Consider the following 19,788-nt stretch of genomic DNA (forward strand, 5'->3'; position numbering starts at 1 on the left):
TTAATTATTCATTGAAAGCCAAGCCAGCACAAAGTAATACGCATTTAATAGAGATGGCTTAGAACAATACATCGTTGATGGGAAATCCCCCTCCCCCAGGTTGGTGGGGGATTGCAGCTAAACTCAGAGGGAAGTCTTGGAGGGGGGGCACTTGATGTAATCCTCCCCGCTAATCAAAAAGTCCTGGTCGGTGGAGGCTGATGGCTCCGATTTCAGTGGGGCTGTGAATCCATTCCGGGTTTCAGTCAGAACCAGCCGAACTCTAAAGGAGCTATCCAAGGTGCTGAACCCTATCCCCCAAATAGGTTCAGCGCCTTGGGGAGCTCCTTTGGAGTTCTGACAGGTTCTGACTGAAACCCAGAGTGGAAGCACAGCTCCACCGAAATCGTAGCCACCAGCCTGCACTGGTCCTCTTACTTTGACTATGTGAGCCCTGGATCCACCACACCATATATATGAGTGCTGTATTTAGGCTGGGGAGACCCAAGTACCAGTATGGTGTGTCCTGCTCTCATTTTATCCTCACAACAACCCTTTGAGGTAGGTTAAGCTGAGAGAGAGAGAGAGAGAGAGTAACAGGGGAGAGAGAATGTATGTGTATATGACTGGCCCAAATTCATCCCTGAAAGCATCATAGCTGAATGGGGTTTTACCTGGGAGTAAGGCCCACTGAAGTCAATAGGACTTGCTTCCAAATAGACCTTTTATACAAGGAGAGGGGGGGGGTCTGGTGTATATTTACTAAGTGCAGTGCAGGTAGCTGGAAGCTGGAATATTGGAAGCAGAAACTTGGAACAGGATGGAGGCAGGGTAGCTCAGGCTTCCCCAAGTTAATGTTCTGCAGCTGTTTTAGGCAACAGCTTCCATCATCTGCAACCAGGGGCATTGTTAAGCCGGGGCCCATGGGAGCCGGAGCCCTGAATCTATTTCCAGGGGCCCCAAAGTGTCCGTTATGCCAATGGAAGGGTGTTTTGTTTTGTTTTTCTCAGCTTAATTGCCCTGCAGGGGGCAACTTTCAAGGGGGATTGGATCTGGGAGGGGAAGGGTTAACTCTCCACTTCCCACATGCTGCAACACACACACCCTCCAAATCTTTCCTTGCATGGAAATTAAGCTGAGAAAACAACAACAACAACAAAAACAACAACAACAACAACTTTCCATTGGTTTGGGTTGATTTGGTCTGGGTGCAAACTAACTGAAGAATGTGTTTTCTTTCCAATTATTTGGATAAGAAATTAATTGGCTGCCTTTGCCTCCTGTAACATGCAAATAAATCCTGGCAATTATTTCTAAATGTGCATATATAGATATAAATTAGCATATGCAGATTTTATGCAGATTTTATGCAGATTGGTGCCCTATGGGCCTGGGCCCTGAATCTTTTAGGTGCCTAGCAACGCCCCTGTCTCCCAACCATTTGCCACATTGGGTGGTGCTCATGGGAGTTGGAATCCAAGAATATCTAGAGGACACTGGGTTGGGGAAGGTTGGTCATACTTCTGGACGTCACCGAGCAGGAAAAACCAGTCACACTGGCCACAGTAACCAAAGTCCACCTGTGGAGTCATCCTGTGTAGCACTCCCTTCCTCCACCTAGAGTTTAAGAAAAGCCTGATTTGCCCTTCAAGCTGGTTTCCAAAGCCCAGGCTTGGGCCTGGAATCTGTGAAGAGTAACAGTAACAAACCGATCCTCATCTTTTCTTCCATCCAAGGGGACACATTCCATTCTGGGATTCCATCTGTGGATGGGGCCAAGAGCTAAGCTGGTGTGGCAAAAGGCAGTGTGAGCAGGGCCAAATTGTGATTCTTAGGGCACAATCCTATGCATGTCTAGACAGAAAAAAGTCCTACAACTCCCAGCATTCCCCAGCCAGCCATGCTGGCTGGGGAATGCTGGGAGTTGTAGGACTTTTTTCTGTCTAAACATGCATAGGATTGCGCCCTTACCGATTTTAAGCCTGCTCACAAGTAAGCAGAACAGGCCTCTTCATGACTGCTGAGGAATAAGCAGGAACGACTTACACCACAGCTTCTTGGCTCTCTATTGCCTTGACCAGAGTTTGTTTTGGAAACCATGAGTCTTCTTCGGATGCAGATATATAATAGTTGGGATTAATGATTGGGAAAGCATGTTTAAAGTAAATTACCTTTCATGTTTATATGTTTTTTAAGAAATTAAAATAAATAGCACACGCTTGTGTCTCTTCAGCCTCCAGGACACAGCAGCATAGGAGCTCAGCTCAATAAAGGAGTTTTTTTTTTTAATTCCATTTCTCCCTGCAGCTATGCAAGGAATGTGGTGTTAAGAGCAGAGAGATGGACATTCCTGGCTTCTGTTGTTTGTCTCTGTGAGTTGCTTCACATTCACACACTGGATGACAGGAAGCATGCTTTTTCTACCACATGACTGCACAACACGGATCGGCAACCCATCCCAGCTCCCTGGCACATTTATTTGTATGATGCATACAGTAGCAGATGCGTGTCTGGGGTGCTTGTCGCATATTACCTCAAAGGCAATGGAGGCTGGTGGCTCCGATGTCAGTGGGGCTGTGGATCTGCTCCCGGGTTTCAATCACAATAAGTCAGAACTCTAAAGGTCAGGTAGCAGGCAATGTGAACCACCCTTCTCTCCCCGAGTCTCTGGGAGGCCACTGAATGTTGGCTGGGAATTATGAGAGTTGCAGTCCAACACATCTAGAGAGGACCAGGTTGGGGAAGGCTGGAGTAGATGATACCAGATGAGATGGATTGATCTTCTGACTCAGGGCTTCTTCATAGAATCATAGAATAGCAGGGTTGGAAGGGGCCTATAAGACCATCGAGTCCAACCCCCTGCTCAGTGTAGGAGTCCAAGTCAAAGTACCCCTAACAGATGGCTGTCCAGCCTCATCTTGAATGCCTCCAGGGTGGGGGAGCCCACCACCTCCCTAGGGAATTGGTTCCACTGTCATATTGCTCTAGCAGTCAGGAAGTTTTTCCTGATGTTCAACCAGCATCACTTCAGCTCATTATTCCGTGTCCTGCACTCTGGGATGATTGAGAAGAGCTCCTGGCCTTCCTCTCTGTGACAGCCTTTCAAGTACTTGAAGAGCGCTATCATATCTCCCCTCAGTCTTCTCTTCTCAAGGCTAAACATGCCCAGTTCTTTCCGTCTCTCCTCATAGGGCTTTGTTTCCAATCCCCTGATCACCTTCGTTGCCCTTCTCTGAACCCTCTCCAGTTTGTCTGCATCCATCTTAAAGTGTTCATTGCATCCTTCACAAAGAACTTTTATCCTGCTTGAGAGTGCTCACTCACAGAAGTTTGTGGGCCCTTTAGATGACATCTTCAACCTCCAGGGCGCCTCACGCACTAAATGACCTTTATGCCATTTTTTAAAAGATCGGAGATAATGAGCTATCAAACTACACCGCTTGAGTTCCCTTGTCAAAAGAGGAAAATGAGCAATAAGAGAAGCTAGACCACAGCGCCACCTAGTGGCTGTAGAATGAAACATACGGAAAACTCAGATAAGGGCGGAAAGGAGGGGGGAAAGGGGGAAGGAAGCGCATGTAAATGGGGTCCGTTGTGATCCTGCATTCAAACCGGAAGCAGAAAGCCCCATTTTAAATGAGGGATTTTAGGCTGGTGTAAAGACGCTCTCAGTCTAAGGCAGCGGCAAATGCTCTGCCTCCAGAAGCCCCTGTGCTATAGAGTGGGGAATGCCAAGCAGCCTTTAGAATAGAAAGGGGTCTTGGAGGTCATCTAGCCTGACCCCTTGTGCAGTGGAGGAATCTTGCCACCACAGCAAGCCCTGAGAGATGGCCTCCCAGCTCTGCTTAAATACCTGCAGCCACCTCCCAAGGCAGCCTGCTCCATCGTCATACAGCTCGTACCATTAGGACGTTCAGAACATAAGAAGAGCCATGCTGGATCAAACCAAGGGTCCATCTAGTCCAGCATTCTCTTCACACTGTAAGCAACCAGCTGCCTGTGAAAAATGGATAAGCAGGACACGAGTGCAACAGCACCCTCCCGCCCACGTTCCCCAGCATCTGGTGTACATAGGCACACTGCCTCTGATACTGGAGGTAGCATAGAGTCATCAGGACTAGTAGCCACTGATAGTCTCCTCCTCCAGGAATTTGTCTAATCCCCTAGTAAAGCCAGCCAAATTGGTGTCCATCACCAAGTTTCTCCTAATGTTTAGCCAAAAACTTCTTCCCTCATATTTCGACCAATGGTTCTAATCTGGCCCCCTGGAAAAACAGAAAGCAAGCAGTGCTCCAATGCCAGAGCAGGCAGCATGGACCCCTGAGCCGCTGCGTTTGGGAGGTTATGGCATGGTGGTGGTCATGATTTGGCCCAAACTGGGGGGAATCCAGGAGCTGGGCTTGTGGATTTCGTTAAGGGCCCCTAACCCCACCCCCATCCCCCGTGAATACTTTAAGCTAAACAGAAAGGAAATAAAAAACCAGATGTACAGCTCTACACAGTGGTTTGTTTGTACACTCAGAAGCTCAAAACCATGCACTGGATTCTAAACCACAAATGGGACCTGAAAGGAACCTGTTGGAGGGCATATAACAAATATTTCCTCTTTTGAGGGAGATGAGAAGAGGAAGCGGGGCCATTCCACTGGTCCTGAAAAAAGAAATTGTTTTTCTCCTCGTCCCTCCACGTTCCTTTCTCTTTGTGTACAGGCTGAATCTACACACAGCAGTTATACTGTGATCATACCGTTTTCATAACTATCGGTGCCCATTGATGTCATGTGTACCAATAGTTATGATAACGGTATGATAACGGTATAAATGCTACATGTAGATTCAGCCTGTGTCAAGTCTTTTAAGATTGCAAATCTGCAGGCAGGGGCTGTCTTGTTTAATTATATGTATGCTGCTCTGAGTGCTTTTTGTCTGAGGAGCAGCATAAAAATACTTCAAATAAATGAATAAATAACTTCAAATAAATAAATGACAGGAATGCTCCTGTCCAAGGCTCCTGCCAGCCTTTCTTCCAATGCAACCCTCACGGATCTGGTTCTTTACTCCCTTTGTTTGCTTGGAATATTTTTAAAAAATATTTTAATACTTCTGCACCACCCCACCACCCCTGAAGAGCATGCTGATATCCTCCTCTTGTTTCTCGGTAAGCCTGTTTTTGCTCCGTTTCTGTCAGCACTCACCACCTGGGTTCGCTATTAGAGGGTGACAGTTTGTCATGCCTGAACTCAGCTTCTGCATTGAGGTGCCCAACACAGAAAGATAAGAACTACCCTGCTGGACCAGACAATACTAGGTCCATCTAGGGCAGTATTATGTTTCCCCCAGTAACTCTTGGGCACATCAGAAGAACTGTACATTTCTGAGAGAAGCGTCCTCCCCAGCGCTTTCCCCCCTCTAAGGATAAGCCTTTTATCATGCAGCATGGGTGAAACGTTCTTCATGGATTACCAGCCACCAGATCAGTGATTTTTATATTATTTTGTAAGTTGCCTTGAGGAAAAGGGAGGGGGCATTGCTTTGGGGATTATTTCTGCATAAGATCAGGTTGCAAACGTCTCCGGTAGATATATGATTAACTTGGACTCAGCTCCATGCTTTTTTTTTTTTTAATTGATCCTTGTTATCGGTTGTTTTGTCTTGCTTTCTAAAGACTTATTTATTAGCTCTTCCTTCAAGAAGTTTAGAATGGTTTCCAGTCAGCCTCTGGCACTTCCCAGACAGGGATCCACAGACTGTTAACACTGTAAGAGCATCACATGCCCTCAGACCATTCCCGGGGGGCTCTTTTTACTCTTTTATTGATTCAATTATGCTTTCAATCTGTCTGTGCAATACATTATTACACCGCAACGTGGACTTTGTCTGGGACAACACATTTTTAACATCAGCATCATCTACATACACAGCAGAATTGAGTGGCAGAAGCTGGAGGTGGTAGAGTGGAATGTGTCCCTTTCCGACTGCAGATGGGAGGTGCCATTGTTTAATTGCTCTTCCAGGCTACAAGGAGAAGAGGAAGAAAAGAAAGAAACATCGCAAGGAGAAAGCTTGTAGCTCAGTCTGTTCCCTGCTCTGCTTGTTTTCTACTTGCAGGGAGATTGTAAGGAAGACAGAATTCAAAAAGGTGATTTCTCCTTCCTGAAACCAAAAGTGATACAGTCTGTTCTACTAGTAGCACCTCAGAACTTTCCCACAACATGTCCACTTTGGTCCACTGCAGATGGAGAATAATGTGCCTGGTGTGATCTTCCCATTCAGCCCAGTGAATGAGGTGGGAGAGTAGACTGCACCACTTCAGACACAAGGTTGGGAAGGCCTCCCATTTTTGAATGCTCTGGCATGTTAAATAAATAATAATTAAAAAAAGCATCCATGCAAGTAAAGATCTAGCACAGCAGGGAGAAAGCCCACTCCTTGCTGTGGTAGTTTTCTGCTTGAGAGAAAGTCTTCCATGTAGGGGGAAACTGGAAATATGACACCCCCAGCTGCAGTTTGAAATGGTGCAATCCATTGTACTACCTAAGCAAGCAGGGCTGGCACTAGACATTAATGGGCCCTTTGCATAGTGCTACTGATAGGCCACTGTCTGGTGGTGCCCCCCCAGGCCCTTGACAGGTGCCCAATCATGCCAACCCCTGACATCAGCCTGCCAGCAAGCCCCCACTTCATTCCTATTTCAAACCGCGACATGTATAGACTAAGCCTGATTTAGACCGCAGTCCTTAAACACACTTGCTAGGGAGTAACCCACATTAAACACAGTGGGACTTACTTCTGAGTAAACACCCAGAGGGTTGCACTGTTAATATGCAAAGCAGATTTGGGAAAAGAAGAGGAACTGGAGGCAATGTGCAAGAAGATGGCCGTAGAAGTGGATGGTGAGGAAATCATGATGATTTCTAGGAGAGAGAGAGAGAATGTTGGTTATTGGGCAGATTAAAAATATGATAAATAAATATGCTGGGGTTTCAAGCATTTCTGGAAATTACCCCACTCACTCTGAAACCCCATTCACCCAACAAGTAAGGTCCAGCTGCGGCCATTTGATACTGCCAGAAATCAACTTTGTACATACTCAGGGAACACTTTAAAAACAACAACACCCTACTTCAAATGGTGTCCCAGTACCAAGGCTGAGTCTTGGGGCTGTAAACTGGTTCTGCATCCTGACCCTTGCCTGAGCTGCCACAAACAAAAGCCCTGACTGCAGCAGGAAATATAAATCAGCTAGTGGTTGGGAGAATCATCTGACCAGGAAAGAGAAAAGGGTGGAGCAAGGCATAAATAATTTTAAGTGGGGAGAGTTAGATGTTCCTGCAAGGGCAGGACATCCTTCGAAATCAGGTCTCGTTGGGGTTTTACCCGGGAAACCTGCTTGAATGCAGAGGCCAAGGCAGGCAGGCATGTGTGACAATGCTTCTGAGCATATGCTGACTGTCTTTCCTTAATCAGCCCAAACTGGACTGCACTCAACTGCTTCATCCTGTTATCCCATCTGTGAAATAGGACATATAATCAGGGCTGCGAGTGGCAGGTTGCTTTTTAATTTTAATTTTTTTTATTGTTTGTTTTGATAATTGAGCACCTGGCTTAGTGGTTAAGATGCTGAACTGCAGACTGGAAGGTCGGCAGGACAGCAGTTCAAGACCCGAGTGCTGCGTGACGGAGTGAGCTCCCGTCTTCAGTCCCAGCTTCTGCCAACCTAGCAGTTCGAAAGCAAGAAATTGAAAGTAGATAAATAGGTACCGCCTTGGCGGGAAAGGTAACAGCGTTCCGTGCACCTCGGTGTTCAGTCATGCTGGCCACATGACCACGGAAGCATCTTCGGACAGCGCTGGCTCTTCGGCTTAGAAACGGGGATGAGCACCGCACCCTAGAGTCGGACACGACTGGTTGGGGACACCTTTTTAAATACCTTGGCACATCTCCCTCCCTAATCAACTGCAAGCACTTCTGTTTACCCCACCTCCATGTCCCCCCCCTTCCTGTCATTCCTTGTGTCATTTTCTAGATTGCCTGTTGTCCTATTTGTTGTAAATGCTAATGATGATGATGCAAATTACGGTACTGGGCACACAATTCAGCATCCACATTTGTTTTTATTTTATCTCTTTAATTTTGTACACTTTTAGACAGCCCATCCAATACCTGAAGTTCTATGGGCAGTGTGAGGGTAAATTAAAAACTTGAAATATAAAATGGAATCCTTCACTCTCTCGCTCCATAAAACAAGCTTCTGGCTCTTCTTGTCAGCTGCAAAAAAGTTTGAAAAATGTGTGGGACAGCAGTTGGTGACTTCTCAGAAGCCAGTGGGGGTGAGGGCGGAACTCCACTGCCCTTCATCCTGACCAGTCAAGACACACAAAAACAAAACAAGAGTTAATGAAGCAAATTAATAGACTTCATGCATGTCTCGTATCGCACAGTTAATACAGTTCAAAACACTTCTTTCTTGGCACAGCGATGTTGACTGTAGGTTCTGTGTGGGCAGGGCCTTTTACTGGCTTCCAAAGAGCAGGTTGTGCATTTGATGATGTGATATAAATAATCACATTAATACTGTTTTCCCTCTCCTAGCACTGATGACAGCATAAGACCTTCCCTACCCCGCAGGCTGTTATTGACACAATAAAAACTGTATGACAGTGTGTTTTAAGTGTGCTTGAACGCAGGTCATTTTTTTTTTTTCTCTTTCCCCCACCCTCTCACTTTTGGCTATGCTGACTAGGGCTGATGGGAGTTGTAGGCCCTAACACCTGGAGGGCCACAAGTTGCCCACCCCTGGTTTACTATCTGGTTGGATGAAGAATTCTGGAGAACTCGAAAGCTTGCACAGTATTTGGTGACCTTTGAGTTGGCCTAAAATTGGGGGATTTTTTATTTTATTTTTGAAACTTTGATGATGTCGACTGAACCATCCCTAGAGAGACAAGACAGCGCATCGGTAGACTTCTGAAACTTGCGGATCTGGGATTTCCTGAGCCGCCGAACGCTTCTGCTCTCCCTGTCCCATGCGCGCGCACGCACTTTCTCTGCGTTCTGCCACCCAAAACAGCCTTTCCCAAAGTATGAAGGGAGGGAGGGGTTAAAGACTGCAGTGCAAGAGAAGTCGGGGCGGGGACAGAGGAGGCAGAGGGGGAAGGAAGGAAGAATGAAAGGAGGAGATAAGATCTATAAATGCATTCTTATTATTATTCATAATAATAATAATTTATTTTTTTATTGGCGCACGCCTTCTTCCTGATGGATAGATGCAGATCTGCAGAGAGGGAGGGATGGAGGGATGGATTGGTGCTGAGAGGATGCTCAGCTCAGCCGACTCTCGCCTCCTCCTCCCCCCCCCCTCCATCCGGTCCCTCCAAACCGAAAGTCCGTCCCCCAGCTCTGGTGTCGCCGTGACGACCGCGCCGTGGTCCCGCCTCCCCGTCGCTAGCATCCTGGCTCCCTGCTGCCGCGGTCGGGAGCCAGGGCGTCCGTCCCCCCGCGGCTCCATCCCTCGCTCCAGCCCATCATCCCTCCCTCCCCCCCTCCCTCCCTCCGCCCGGGCTCCGGCCTTGGGGACAAGTCCCAGGCTGGAAGAAGGGGAGCCTGGAAGGGGGGTACGGCCATGGAGGGGGGCCCGAGCCGGGGAGCCCCGGCGGAGGAGGACCCCGCTGCCCCCAACCCCTTCGTCCACGAGTTGCGGCTCAGCCGCCTGCAGAAAGTCAAGGTGAGCCGCCGCCGCCGCCGCCGCCTGCGCCAAGGGAGGCTTCCGACGGGGCGGGCGGAGCAGGGGGCGCCGGGAGGGAGGCAGCCCAGCGCGGCGGGGGGAGCCGAGCGGCGGCCGGCGGGGCTGGGAAGTGGGCGGCGCTCGAGGGCCGCTCCGCGCGGGCTTCGCGTCTCCTTGAGACAAGGGGCGCCGACTTGGGACGGGGCGGGGGCGCGCGGAGGAGCGGGGACGAGAGCGCGGCTCCTTAGGGGGCCGCGGGGGCTTTTTGTGCGCGTATGGCGCCAGAAGCGGGGCTTGCGCTCTGAGGCGGCTTTGGGGTAGGGCGGAAGGGTCATGGGCTGGTTATGGGGCTTTCCGAGAAGCGAAGGGCGCTTGTAGGGCAGGGCTGGGGGGCATCGAAGGAGCCCTGGAGGGGGGCGGCCGGGGCGGGGCGGGGCGGGGCGCGTCTTGATGGACTTTTAGGAGTCCTGCGGCGACTTGGGATGCTTCGGCAGGCTGCCCTGTAGGAACAGCAGAACCTATGGGGCGGATTTAGGGTAGTACGAGATCCCCTAACCCCCCTAAAGCGTTTCTTGTCGGGTCTCCCAATTGGCTGTTTTATTTTTTTCGGGCTAGCATTTCTGGATGGGGATTAATCAATAGTTTGTGGGTGTGTGTGTGTGTGTGGGGGGGGTTCTGTTGCTGTGAGAGCCATTGAGTGGTTTTGTCGAGCTGCAGGTGCCCTTGGGTCTTTCTGAAGTTGGAAGGGATTTATTGAGGTGTCAGGGTGGGCTGGGAGTTCCTATAGGGTGTATGATGGGGGTACAGATTTATTTTATTTTATATGCACCCTGCCTTTCTACCAAAAAATGGCACGCAGGGCAGCTTGAGATTGTATAAAGGGCTTCGTATAGAGGACAAGACACTTCTGGTGCCCCCTACATGCCAGAGTTTTGCAGAAGCTTTGGGGGGCCAGCAGTAGTTGTGTGTTACGCTTAGGGGTGTCACCAGGTCCCATATATTCGCTTGGTTGGACTCCTTAGAGAGTCTGAGTGAGGTAGGAGGTTATGTGGGGGCTACTATAGGGGGAGTTTATCAGGACTTTGGTGACCTCTGGGATTCCTAAAAGGAAGGGGGTTTCAGCTGGGCAGGTCTGGAAGGAGAGGGGGTGTATCCTTAAAAATATAGGGTTTATGTGGTTGGAGTAGCATCAGAGGCTTAGAGGGTGCTATTCTGGGGCATCAAAGGCGTGCTGGGATTTGTAACCTATAGGATTTCTGCAGAGGTTTTGCGTTTTTGGATAGACGGTGTTTGAGAGAGGTGCGGGTCAGGGTGGCGGGGGGCCTGCAATTGGATGTGAGGTGTTCTCAGATTTATAGGGTCAGAGAGGGCCAGGAACTTTGTGGGGGCTGCTGCTGCAGTGCATTGTGGGTGACTATGCAGTCCTTCATCTGATCTGGTTGCTGTAGGGTCTGTGAAGGTTTTTGGCAGGGCAAGTTTTTCAAACAAGAGAGCAAATGCACAACAACAACGCTGAAGTGGCAGAAGATAGGATGCCCGTAGGGCAAATGTGGGATGCCTGCATTTTGAGAGAGGGCTGCGGTGTGGAAGGGAGGACTGTTGGGGTGGGGAAGGCCTTGGCCTCTGGTTCGAGAAGGGCTTTGGAGAGGGTGGGAGGGGAGAAATAAGGCTAATGACTCCCCACTGCTTTTGCTTTAGCCATGCGGCAGTGCTGAGGGGGGAGGGAAGAAGCGGGCAGTGAAGAACATCAGAGGCCTGTCCAAGCGGAACTGAGTTTGCTTCCAGGTTTGTCTAGGTCTGGTTCGGTTCTCGCCGAACTCCACAGGAAGGAGAAGTCCAGTGATTAGAATACAGGTGAAAAAACGTACAAAACAGAAGCCGGCGAAGGATCTCTTTATCTTTCAGTGGCGCTTGCTGTTTGGCTCCTTCCTTGCTGCAACTGTATTTGGTCTTGTGATTGTTAGTCTCTCTCTCTCTCCCTGGCAACAAAAAGGAGCTGAGGGCCTCTTTTCCACTTGCAGCCTTTACTCAAACTCAGCATGAAAACAATGCCCTCTCCTTAGTATACAATTCCTTCAACCTCCTGCCCTGCAAGAACTCCATTATTCTATTGGAGGCCTCCTCCTCTTCCCCCCTACCCTGCCCCACTGCCAACCTGCTGCTAAATATTCCTATTTGTCCTTGTCAGCTGGACAGATGTAAACCCAGTGTTTATTTCCCACACTCCTGGGAGCTGGAGGCTAAGGAGACATTGTTGACAAAGGCTCATCAACAACTGTATTTATACATTTCTGTGTCTCTTGTACCTTACCTTATGAGCTTGGAGTGGGGAAGAGGGAGAGAGAGAGAACGCACCAACCACATGCATGGCACTTTACAAAGTATGAGAGGACAGATCCCTGCTCCGAGGGGCATACAATCTAGAAATACAGCACATGGGAGACAGCAGAAAGTACTAGCCTGATGGGGTGGGCGGGGGGGGGCAGAGAGCACTGCCTCTCCTCCAGCAGCCCACTGCATTTCTAAGCATGGAGGAGGCTTCCATCTTCTTGCAGCACATTTGGTTTCTGTGCTAGGCAGAGAGGAGGCACGGAGCACTCCGTCCCTCCTCCGCCAGTCCGCTCACTTGCCTTTATGGAATTCCATGCTCTCGCCTGCATGTGATCCCTTGTCACCAGTGGCGACCAGGCGAGTGCTTTTAATACAAGGCTAGATGATAGCATTTCAGCATACTTTGGCTTAGTTACAATGGGGTCTGAGGATTGGGGGTTGTGTGAAAAGTGTCCTGGGACAAGTGGCTTTTGAGGAGGGATTGGATGGAAGTACAAACATATCTTTAAAAGTTCCCACTCAGTCTCTCCAGTATTAAAATCAAACTGAAATGGAAGATGTACAAGGAAAAGACAAGAGATTTCTTGGTGAATTGCAGCCCGTACGGATCCCTTCTGTGTATATATAAGCACACCCACATATACATCCTGACTTCATATGCACATGGATGAGGTGTGTGGAGAGCTCAAGAAACACATAAATTCAGTGTGCAATGGCAGTGCAAAAAGGGTTTCAACGCTAAGGGTTATGAGGAAAGGGTCTGAAAATAAAATGGACAGTATTGTAATGGGCTTGCATAAATCTATAGTGTGGCCACATTTGGAATACTGTGTATGGTTCTGGTTGCTCCATCTCAAGAAAGAGATTGCGGAGCTGGAAAAGCTGTGGAAAAGGGCAACCAAAATGACCAGGGGGCTACAGAGAGGCTAAGACGGCAATCCTGTGTCCCCTGGACAGCATCTGGGGAGATAGGATTTTTCGGTTTCCCAGCTATTATATTCGGTTTCCCAGCTTATTATAGCTAATAAGCCATGGTGGGCTATGGTGATCTTGCAAACCAGGTCAATGTCTGAACCTAGAACCGCGGCTTATCCCTGGCTTGTTTGCACTGTGGTCCACCCTGAAAGAGAGGCACCCAGCAAGACCAGCTTGAAACCAAAACTGCTCTGAAGGCTGGCAAAATGGGCGGGACAGAAACAAACCAGAAATAAGGAAAACCATCTGACAGACCATAGTTTAGGATTATGTGCAAATGCCCCAGGTTGTTTTTGGGACTCACTTCCATGAGATGTAGTGATGGCCACTGGCTTGCATAGTTAAAAAAGAAGGTGATACAGATTCATGGAGAAAGGTAGGGTCAATTGACAACTATTAGCTAGGGTCCCTAAAGCGACCTCTTGTGTTCAGGGGCAGTATATCCCTGGATGCTAGTTTCAAGGCAGCCAAACAAAAGGGTGGGCTGCTGTTTTCCTGCTTCCTTGTGAGCAAACAAAAGCATCTGGGCTGCCCACTGTAGGAAACAGGATGTTGGGCTCGAGGGACCCATCACCTGATCCAGCTTCTGATGTTCTTAATGACCTGGGAGAACTGCATTTCTCACCTGCCTCTCATCTTAAGAGCTTGTGACATGGTTTAATTTCCAAAATGGTGGATGCTGGGACTCAAATCTGCCTGGAAGGCATGTACTGTGACTTAGAAGGTTTGTATCTAAATCCTCAAGCTGCCAGGCCTTGTTCTGGATCCTGCTCAGCACTGAAGGTAGGCAGGATGGATGGACTGAAACGAGCAATTTAAATCTGGATTCGAATCACTAATGGGACTTCATTTAAATTACTTACTTAAATTAAGTTTCTGCTTGGAACTTCCCCTATGTCCTTGTTTTAAAAAAAGTGAGACATGCTCATTGGTTAGTCTAAGCACTAAAACGTGTTAATTTACAACTAAGAGCACAATCCTATGCATGTTTAGACAGAGAAGAGGCCTACAACTCCCAGCATTCCCCAGCCTGCTATGCTAGCTGGGGCATGCTGGGAATTGTAGGCCTTTTCTCCGTCTAAACATGCATAGGATAGCACCCTAAATGACTTCTTTCTAGTGTGGCTACTTTCTGTTTCATTTCTATTGAATTACTCTCCTGCTTTGCACCAATTCCTTTCTCCACCATGGAAACGCAAGAGTTGCCAACGGTCAAAAGCTTTTGCTCCTTGCTGCGGTTGTGGCTTTGTCTCTTTTGAGGCAATGCTGGAGCCAGAAACCAGGGCAGAGCTGTTAGTTTTCAGAAGACGGAAAAGGACCTCCTTGTTTGTTGATGGGGTGTATATAGTCACAGTTTGAGAACTGAGTCAAATTGCAGAAGTCAGATAGTTAAAGAACATAAAAACAGGAGCATATATGAGTTTATCCTGGAAATGATTGCATCCCAGTTGTTTGTGACAACTTTGCATGTCCCTAGCTCTCAGGATCAAGCCCCTAATGACAAGGGGATCTCTTGTGCCATATCTGTCATGCTTGACCTTAGAAAGATTTGGCTTGGCTCCTAAGATAAGTTAAAGAACTTCACAGAAGGAGCTTTTCCTATCCCTTCTTCCCTTCTGCAGACACCCTTGACTCCTTCCAAGCCTCTGGGTGGGTGGGTTGCTCTGAATATTGCAGGACTGGTGGGGGCCTTTGCTGCTGGGAGAGTTGTACAGGAAACTTTCCTTCAGTGAACTTCCTTATCTTAGGATCTAAGCCTTTTTCCCACTGGTTCTTTATTTATGTATAAGACACAACCTTTAACTCAGTGGCCTGGTTTGGCTGTACATTTCCCAACAAGCTAAAGCATAGTTTAGCAGCAGGGAATAAGCTCTCTCTTCATCCCTAGGGAACTCCGCCATGCCCCCTCTTTAAAGAGCTTCCACCACGCACTGAAAACTTGGTTATTCAGGCAGGCATTTGGGGTGGGTTACTGTATTTTTAAATAACGTTTTAATGTATAATTTTACTGTTTTAAATTGTATTATTGTACATCGCCCAATAAAATAAATCCCTCACCTTGCATTCTCTTTGTTGGTGTGCTGATCCAGGTTAGCTTAAGGTATACTCCCCTGTGGGTCACTGTGGTGTATGCTGCAACCCTGGGAGTAAACTCCCATTGAACTCAAGAGGACTTACTTCTGAGTTGACATGTATAGGAAGAGGCTGTTTAATTCAGTCCTGCGTACTTCTGATGCTTGCCCTGCTTACTTGTGAATAGACATGCTGCTCATACGTACTTCTGAGTAGACTACAGAGGCTTGGTATTTGGGATGCTATTTGAAAGTGCTGCTAAGTGATTCCATCCTGCTTACTTTTCAGTAGACATGCAAAGGCCTGTCCTGTTTACTTTTGAACAGACATGTAGAGGCATGCCCTGTTTACTTCTGAGTAGACATGTAGAGGCATGCCCTGTTTACTTCTGAGTAGACATGTAGAGGCATGCCCTGTTTACTTCTGAGTAGATGTGCAGAGGCTTGGTATTTGGGATGCTATTTGAAAGTGCTGCTGAGTGATTCCATCCTGATTACTTCTCAGTAGACATGCAGAGGCCTGTCCAGTTTACTTCTGTGCAGACATGTAGAGGCATGTCCAGTTCACTTCTGAGTAGACATGCAGAGGCTTGGTATTTGGGATGCTATTTGAAAGTGCTGCTGAGTGATTATGTCATACTTACTTCGGAGTAGATATGCAGAGACCTGTCCTGTTTACTTCTGTGCAGACATGTAGAGGCATGTCCTGCTTACTTCTGAGTAGACATTCAGAGGCCTGTTGTGTTTACTTCTGAATCGGTTTAAAATCAGTATGAAATACATTTTGGTCCCACAGATGGAATGCAGCCCCTGAAACCTTTCCCAGATTGGAATTTGGCTCTTGGACCAAAAAAGGTTCCCTGCCCCTGATTGGTCTCTGGTGTGAGGACACTACCTATGTTCCTGCTGTCTTGCATCTTGACCCCTTGGCTTTAACCACATACCTGCTTGTAGTCCACAGGCTGAAATCCAGTTCCCCCTTGGGGAGTTTTGATCTGAGTCCAAACGCTAACAGGAGGAGAGCCCTGCTGAATCAGAGCAGAAGTCTATCTAGTCCAGCATCTTGTTTCCTGCGGTGGCCAACCAGATACCTCTGGGAAGCGCACAAGCTGGACACAAAGGCAACCAACCGCCCTCACCCACTGTTGCTTCCCTGTTCTTGCTATTCCATGGTGGACTGCCTCTGAATCTGGAGGTTCTATATAGCCATCGTGACTAGTAGTCACTGATAAACCCATCCTCCATGAATTTGTCTAATTTCCCTTTCAAACCATCTAGGCCTGGTGGCCACTGCCCCGTCTTGCGGTGATGAGTTCCATAAGCCAATTATGCCATGGGTGATGGAAGTATTTCCTTTTGTCTTTCTCGAATCTCTTGCGCCTCAGTTCTGTCAGATGACCACAAGTGCTTCTGTTATGAGAAAGGGAGAAAAATCTCTATGCAGATCTCTCTATTTTTCTTCTTCCAGTCTTGCATGTGGAAGGGAAGGAGGATAAACACACCCAAAACGTCATCAGAAAGGCATGCGAAACGTTGAACCAGCTCAACTCTCACCCTTTTGACCTCCCTGCAATCCAAACAGAAATGGGATTGCTCCCCACCCCACACCCATTCATATTGCCTTTGCTTCCGCCTCTAACAGAGAGCTTCGGCTATTGGGCAGTAGAGAAATGTAATAAATAAATCAAAGAAAATCAAATAAACATTAAAAAGTCCTGACAATGCTATCTGAGCTCAGGATCTGTGCAGCTCCAGAAGGCATGAAATGACCCCTTGTTTGCCATCGGGAAGAGGCTGCACATGTCCATGTTTTGGACATTTCTCGCTTAGAGACCCAGGGTAATTCGGTGCGGCTATTCCATCTTTTCTTTTTTCCTTAAGGGTCCTCCCTCCCCCCACCACCGGGAAGAAGAAAAAGATGGAAGAAGTGATGGAGAAACAGAGGAGGGCTAGAAGTTGCAAATGACGTGCTTGGAGACACCCACCTCCGCCCCTGTTAAAATTCTGTGAATGAGGCAGTGCGGTTGAACAATAAAAACCTTGTCTGGAAGCACCGCCAGTGCAAAATGAGCTTATTCCCTGCTTCTACATTGATACAGCAGTATATGGGAGTATGAACTGAGTCTACCTCTTACAACACAACCCAGAATCCTTTGCAGCGCTCAGGGGTTCCGTGGCAAACAGCCGTTCCTCAGTGGATGAGTCCATAGTATAAAGCAGGGTTGTTGAACCTCAGGCTTGTGGGCTGTATCTGTATTGAGGGGCGTCCTTATGCCCTCTTTCAGGACATGTAAATCAGTCCCCTTGTTTGTCAAACTGATGGGGTGTGACATCACTCTTCCAGAATGAATGTGTAAGAGGGCCTCCCTACTCTAATGACGGTAGTGTTGAGGCACAAGTTCTTGTGAACTTCTTTGGCTGTAAGCACACTTCCCTTCTCCTTTTTTGCTGCCGCTACTGCCTAAAGGGCTGGATGCGCCTGATCTCGTCTGATCTTGCAAGCTAAGCAGGGTCAGCCCTGGTTAGTACTTGGATGGGAGACTGCCTGGGAATCAGGCTTTCTGCATTGAGCTGGGGGTTGGACTCAATGGTCTTGTAGGCCCCTTCTAACCCTATGATTCTATGTTTCTGTTTGTGGTCCCAGGTGATGGAAGAAAGTCAAATTCCCTGGTGGTGTTGTACTCCTTCCTTCCTTCTTCCCTTCCCTTCCCTTCCCTTCCCTTCCCTTCCCTTCCCTTCCCTTCCCTTCCCTTCCTTCCTTCCTTCCTTCCTTCCTTCCTTAATTTTTGCAGTCCTGCCCTGCTTGTAAGTTTCCTACAGCCAGCTAGCTGATTGGCCACTGTGTGAACAGAATGCGGGACTAGATGGACTTTTCGACTGATCCAACATGGCTCTTATGTTCTTATATAGCCATAGATCACCAGAGTGAGGACAGGAAGCAGTAGGATATAGCTACATAGGGATGTCTGAAGTCAAATCAGAGTGAGGGCACAGCTTCCTACCATCACTCTTCTGTGACTTGGGTAAAAGTGGTGCCCAGTAGCACCAAAGGTTGCTGCCACCAGGATCACTGGAGGGTGGGCTGAACTTTGTAGGGCCACACAGAAAACTGCTGAAATCCCCTCCCCCTCACACACACACTTTGCAGCCTTTGCACTTTGCACTTTGCAGTAGACAGGGTGGTGAAGCTGGGTGTGCGTGGAATTTTGGCTCAGTGTTAGAGCATAGATGGTGGCTGTATCCAACATAGCTGCTTTGTTTTTCCAGGCACACTTCATTTGCAGCTTGTCCGCCAGTTTGCCAAGCATCGGTGATCGTACTGATCTTAGATGCTTCAGTTCTTCCCAGACCATGTGCTGAGGCACGCTAGGGCACAGTGAGGAATTTATTCAATACACAACTGAAGATTTTTAGGAGTCCAAAGGACCTCACTCATGGAGGAGGTTACCTGCTGCATCTCTGAATGATTCTGTGCTTTGGCCTTGTCTCCATCCAATCAGGGGATGAATCTGAATCAGTCAATCTGAATCTGAATCTGCAACTGAATCAGTCAGTCGTTCCTAAGGTTGCAACTTTAGCAGAGGAAGAGTCTGCCTATTTCAAGCCTGCGTGGGTCACCACTGTATGTGTGTGTCCATGCAACTAGGAAGCTTGCTCAGCTCAGAATATTTATTTCTTATTACATTTAGATCCCGCCTTTTTTCCTCTTGCAAGGAACCCGAGGTGGCTCACAGAGTCCTCTCCATTTTATCCTCACAACAGCCCTGTGAGGTAGGTTAGGCTGAGAGTCAGTGACTGGCCCAAAGTCACCCAGTGAGCTTCCTGGCCGAGTGGGGACTAGAACCCAGATCTCCCGAGTCCCAGTCCAACACTCTCATCGCTACACCACGCTGACTGTGCATAGTGACTCATGCAGAGACCTGGAGGATGCACTCTGCTGAGAGTGGTTCATTCTTTCTCTTTCACACTGTAAAAGTAAACCTTTGTGGGCGGGTTAAGTGAGCCTCTCATCATAATTCAGGCAGGGGGGAAGTTTGGGAAAATGTGGATTTTTCTCTTCTTCAGCCCAGATGTGTCTGCCATTTCTGCCGTTCTGAAAACTTATTTCCACCTGCTCTTTTCTGAAGATTCTTACCCCCCCCACCGTCTCTGTCACACACACAGACTCACGCAGACATTGTAGATTCCTCTTAGCTTCTTGCCCATCTCTTGACGAATGTACCACTGCAGGGTTTTTTGTTCATCCCGCTGTGCTGGCACCATTCCAAGTCTGCCTTTCCCAGATCCCTTCCCTGCAGCCCCCCTCGCAGCTTCCCCACACTTGCCTCCCCCTTCCATCCTTCGATCCTCCCAGTCTTGGCAGCTGATCCCTCTTTCCTTTCCTCCCGTGAACAGTTTAGCGGACTCCAGGCTGAAGGGTTACTAGCGGTCAATGCCATGCTAGTTCATTGGGGTATTTGTGACAAGAGAGGCCTGAAAGGGGAGCCCCGGTGGGACCAGCTTCTCCTCCACGAGTCAGGAATAGCAGGGCAACAGCCACTGGAACACAGAGCACGATTATTCCCTGCTGGCCTTGGCACGAAATCTCCGTCTCTGAAGCAGAAAGAAAAGGAGAAAAGGAGCCGTTACTGTTATAGCACAGTACCAGCCCAATTGTTTTAATGCAGAGCCCAGCATTAATCAGCTCAATGAGTTCATCCGTTCAAGC

At 48.3% G+C, this 19,788-nt stretch overlaps 1 protein-coding gene across 1 annotated transcript in view; it reads left to right on the top strand.

Annotated features, from left to right (window-relative positions):
- The first annotated feature begins 9,393 nt into the window (after window positions 1-9,393).
- LPCAT4 (lysophosphatidylcholine acyltransferase 4) overlaps window positions 9,394-19,788 on the top strand; it is a 30,703-nt gene continuing 20,308 nt past the window's right edge. Inside the window, exon 1 of the mRNA XM_084806147.1 lies at window positions 9,394-9,702. Within this exon, the coding sequence (XP_084662273.1) occupies window positions 9,601-9,702 (102 nt within the window). The 5' untranslated portion in view covers window positions 9,394-9,600. The remainder of the gene's footprint in view (window positions 9,703-19,788) is intronic.

This window comes from Heloderma suspectum, chromosome 6, assembly GCF_057233095.1.
Source record: "Heloderma suspectum isolate Gila_16-S chromosome 6, 16-S_ref, whole genome shotgun sequence".
In the NCBI taxonomy this organism is placed as follows: domain Eukaryota; kingdom Metazoa; phylum Chordata; class Lepidosauria; order Squamata; family Helodermatidae; genus Heloderma; species Heloderma suspectum.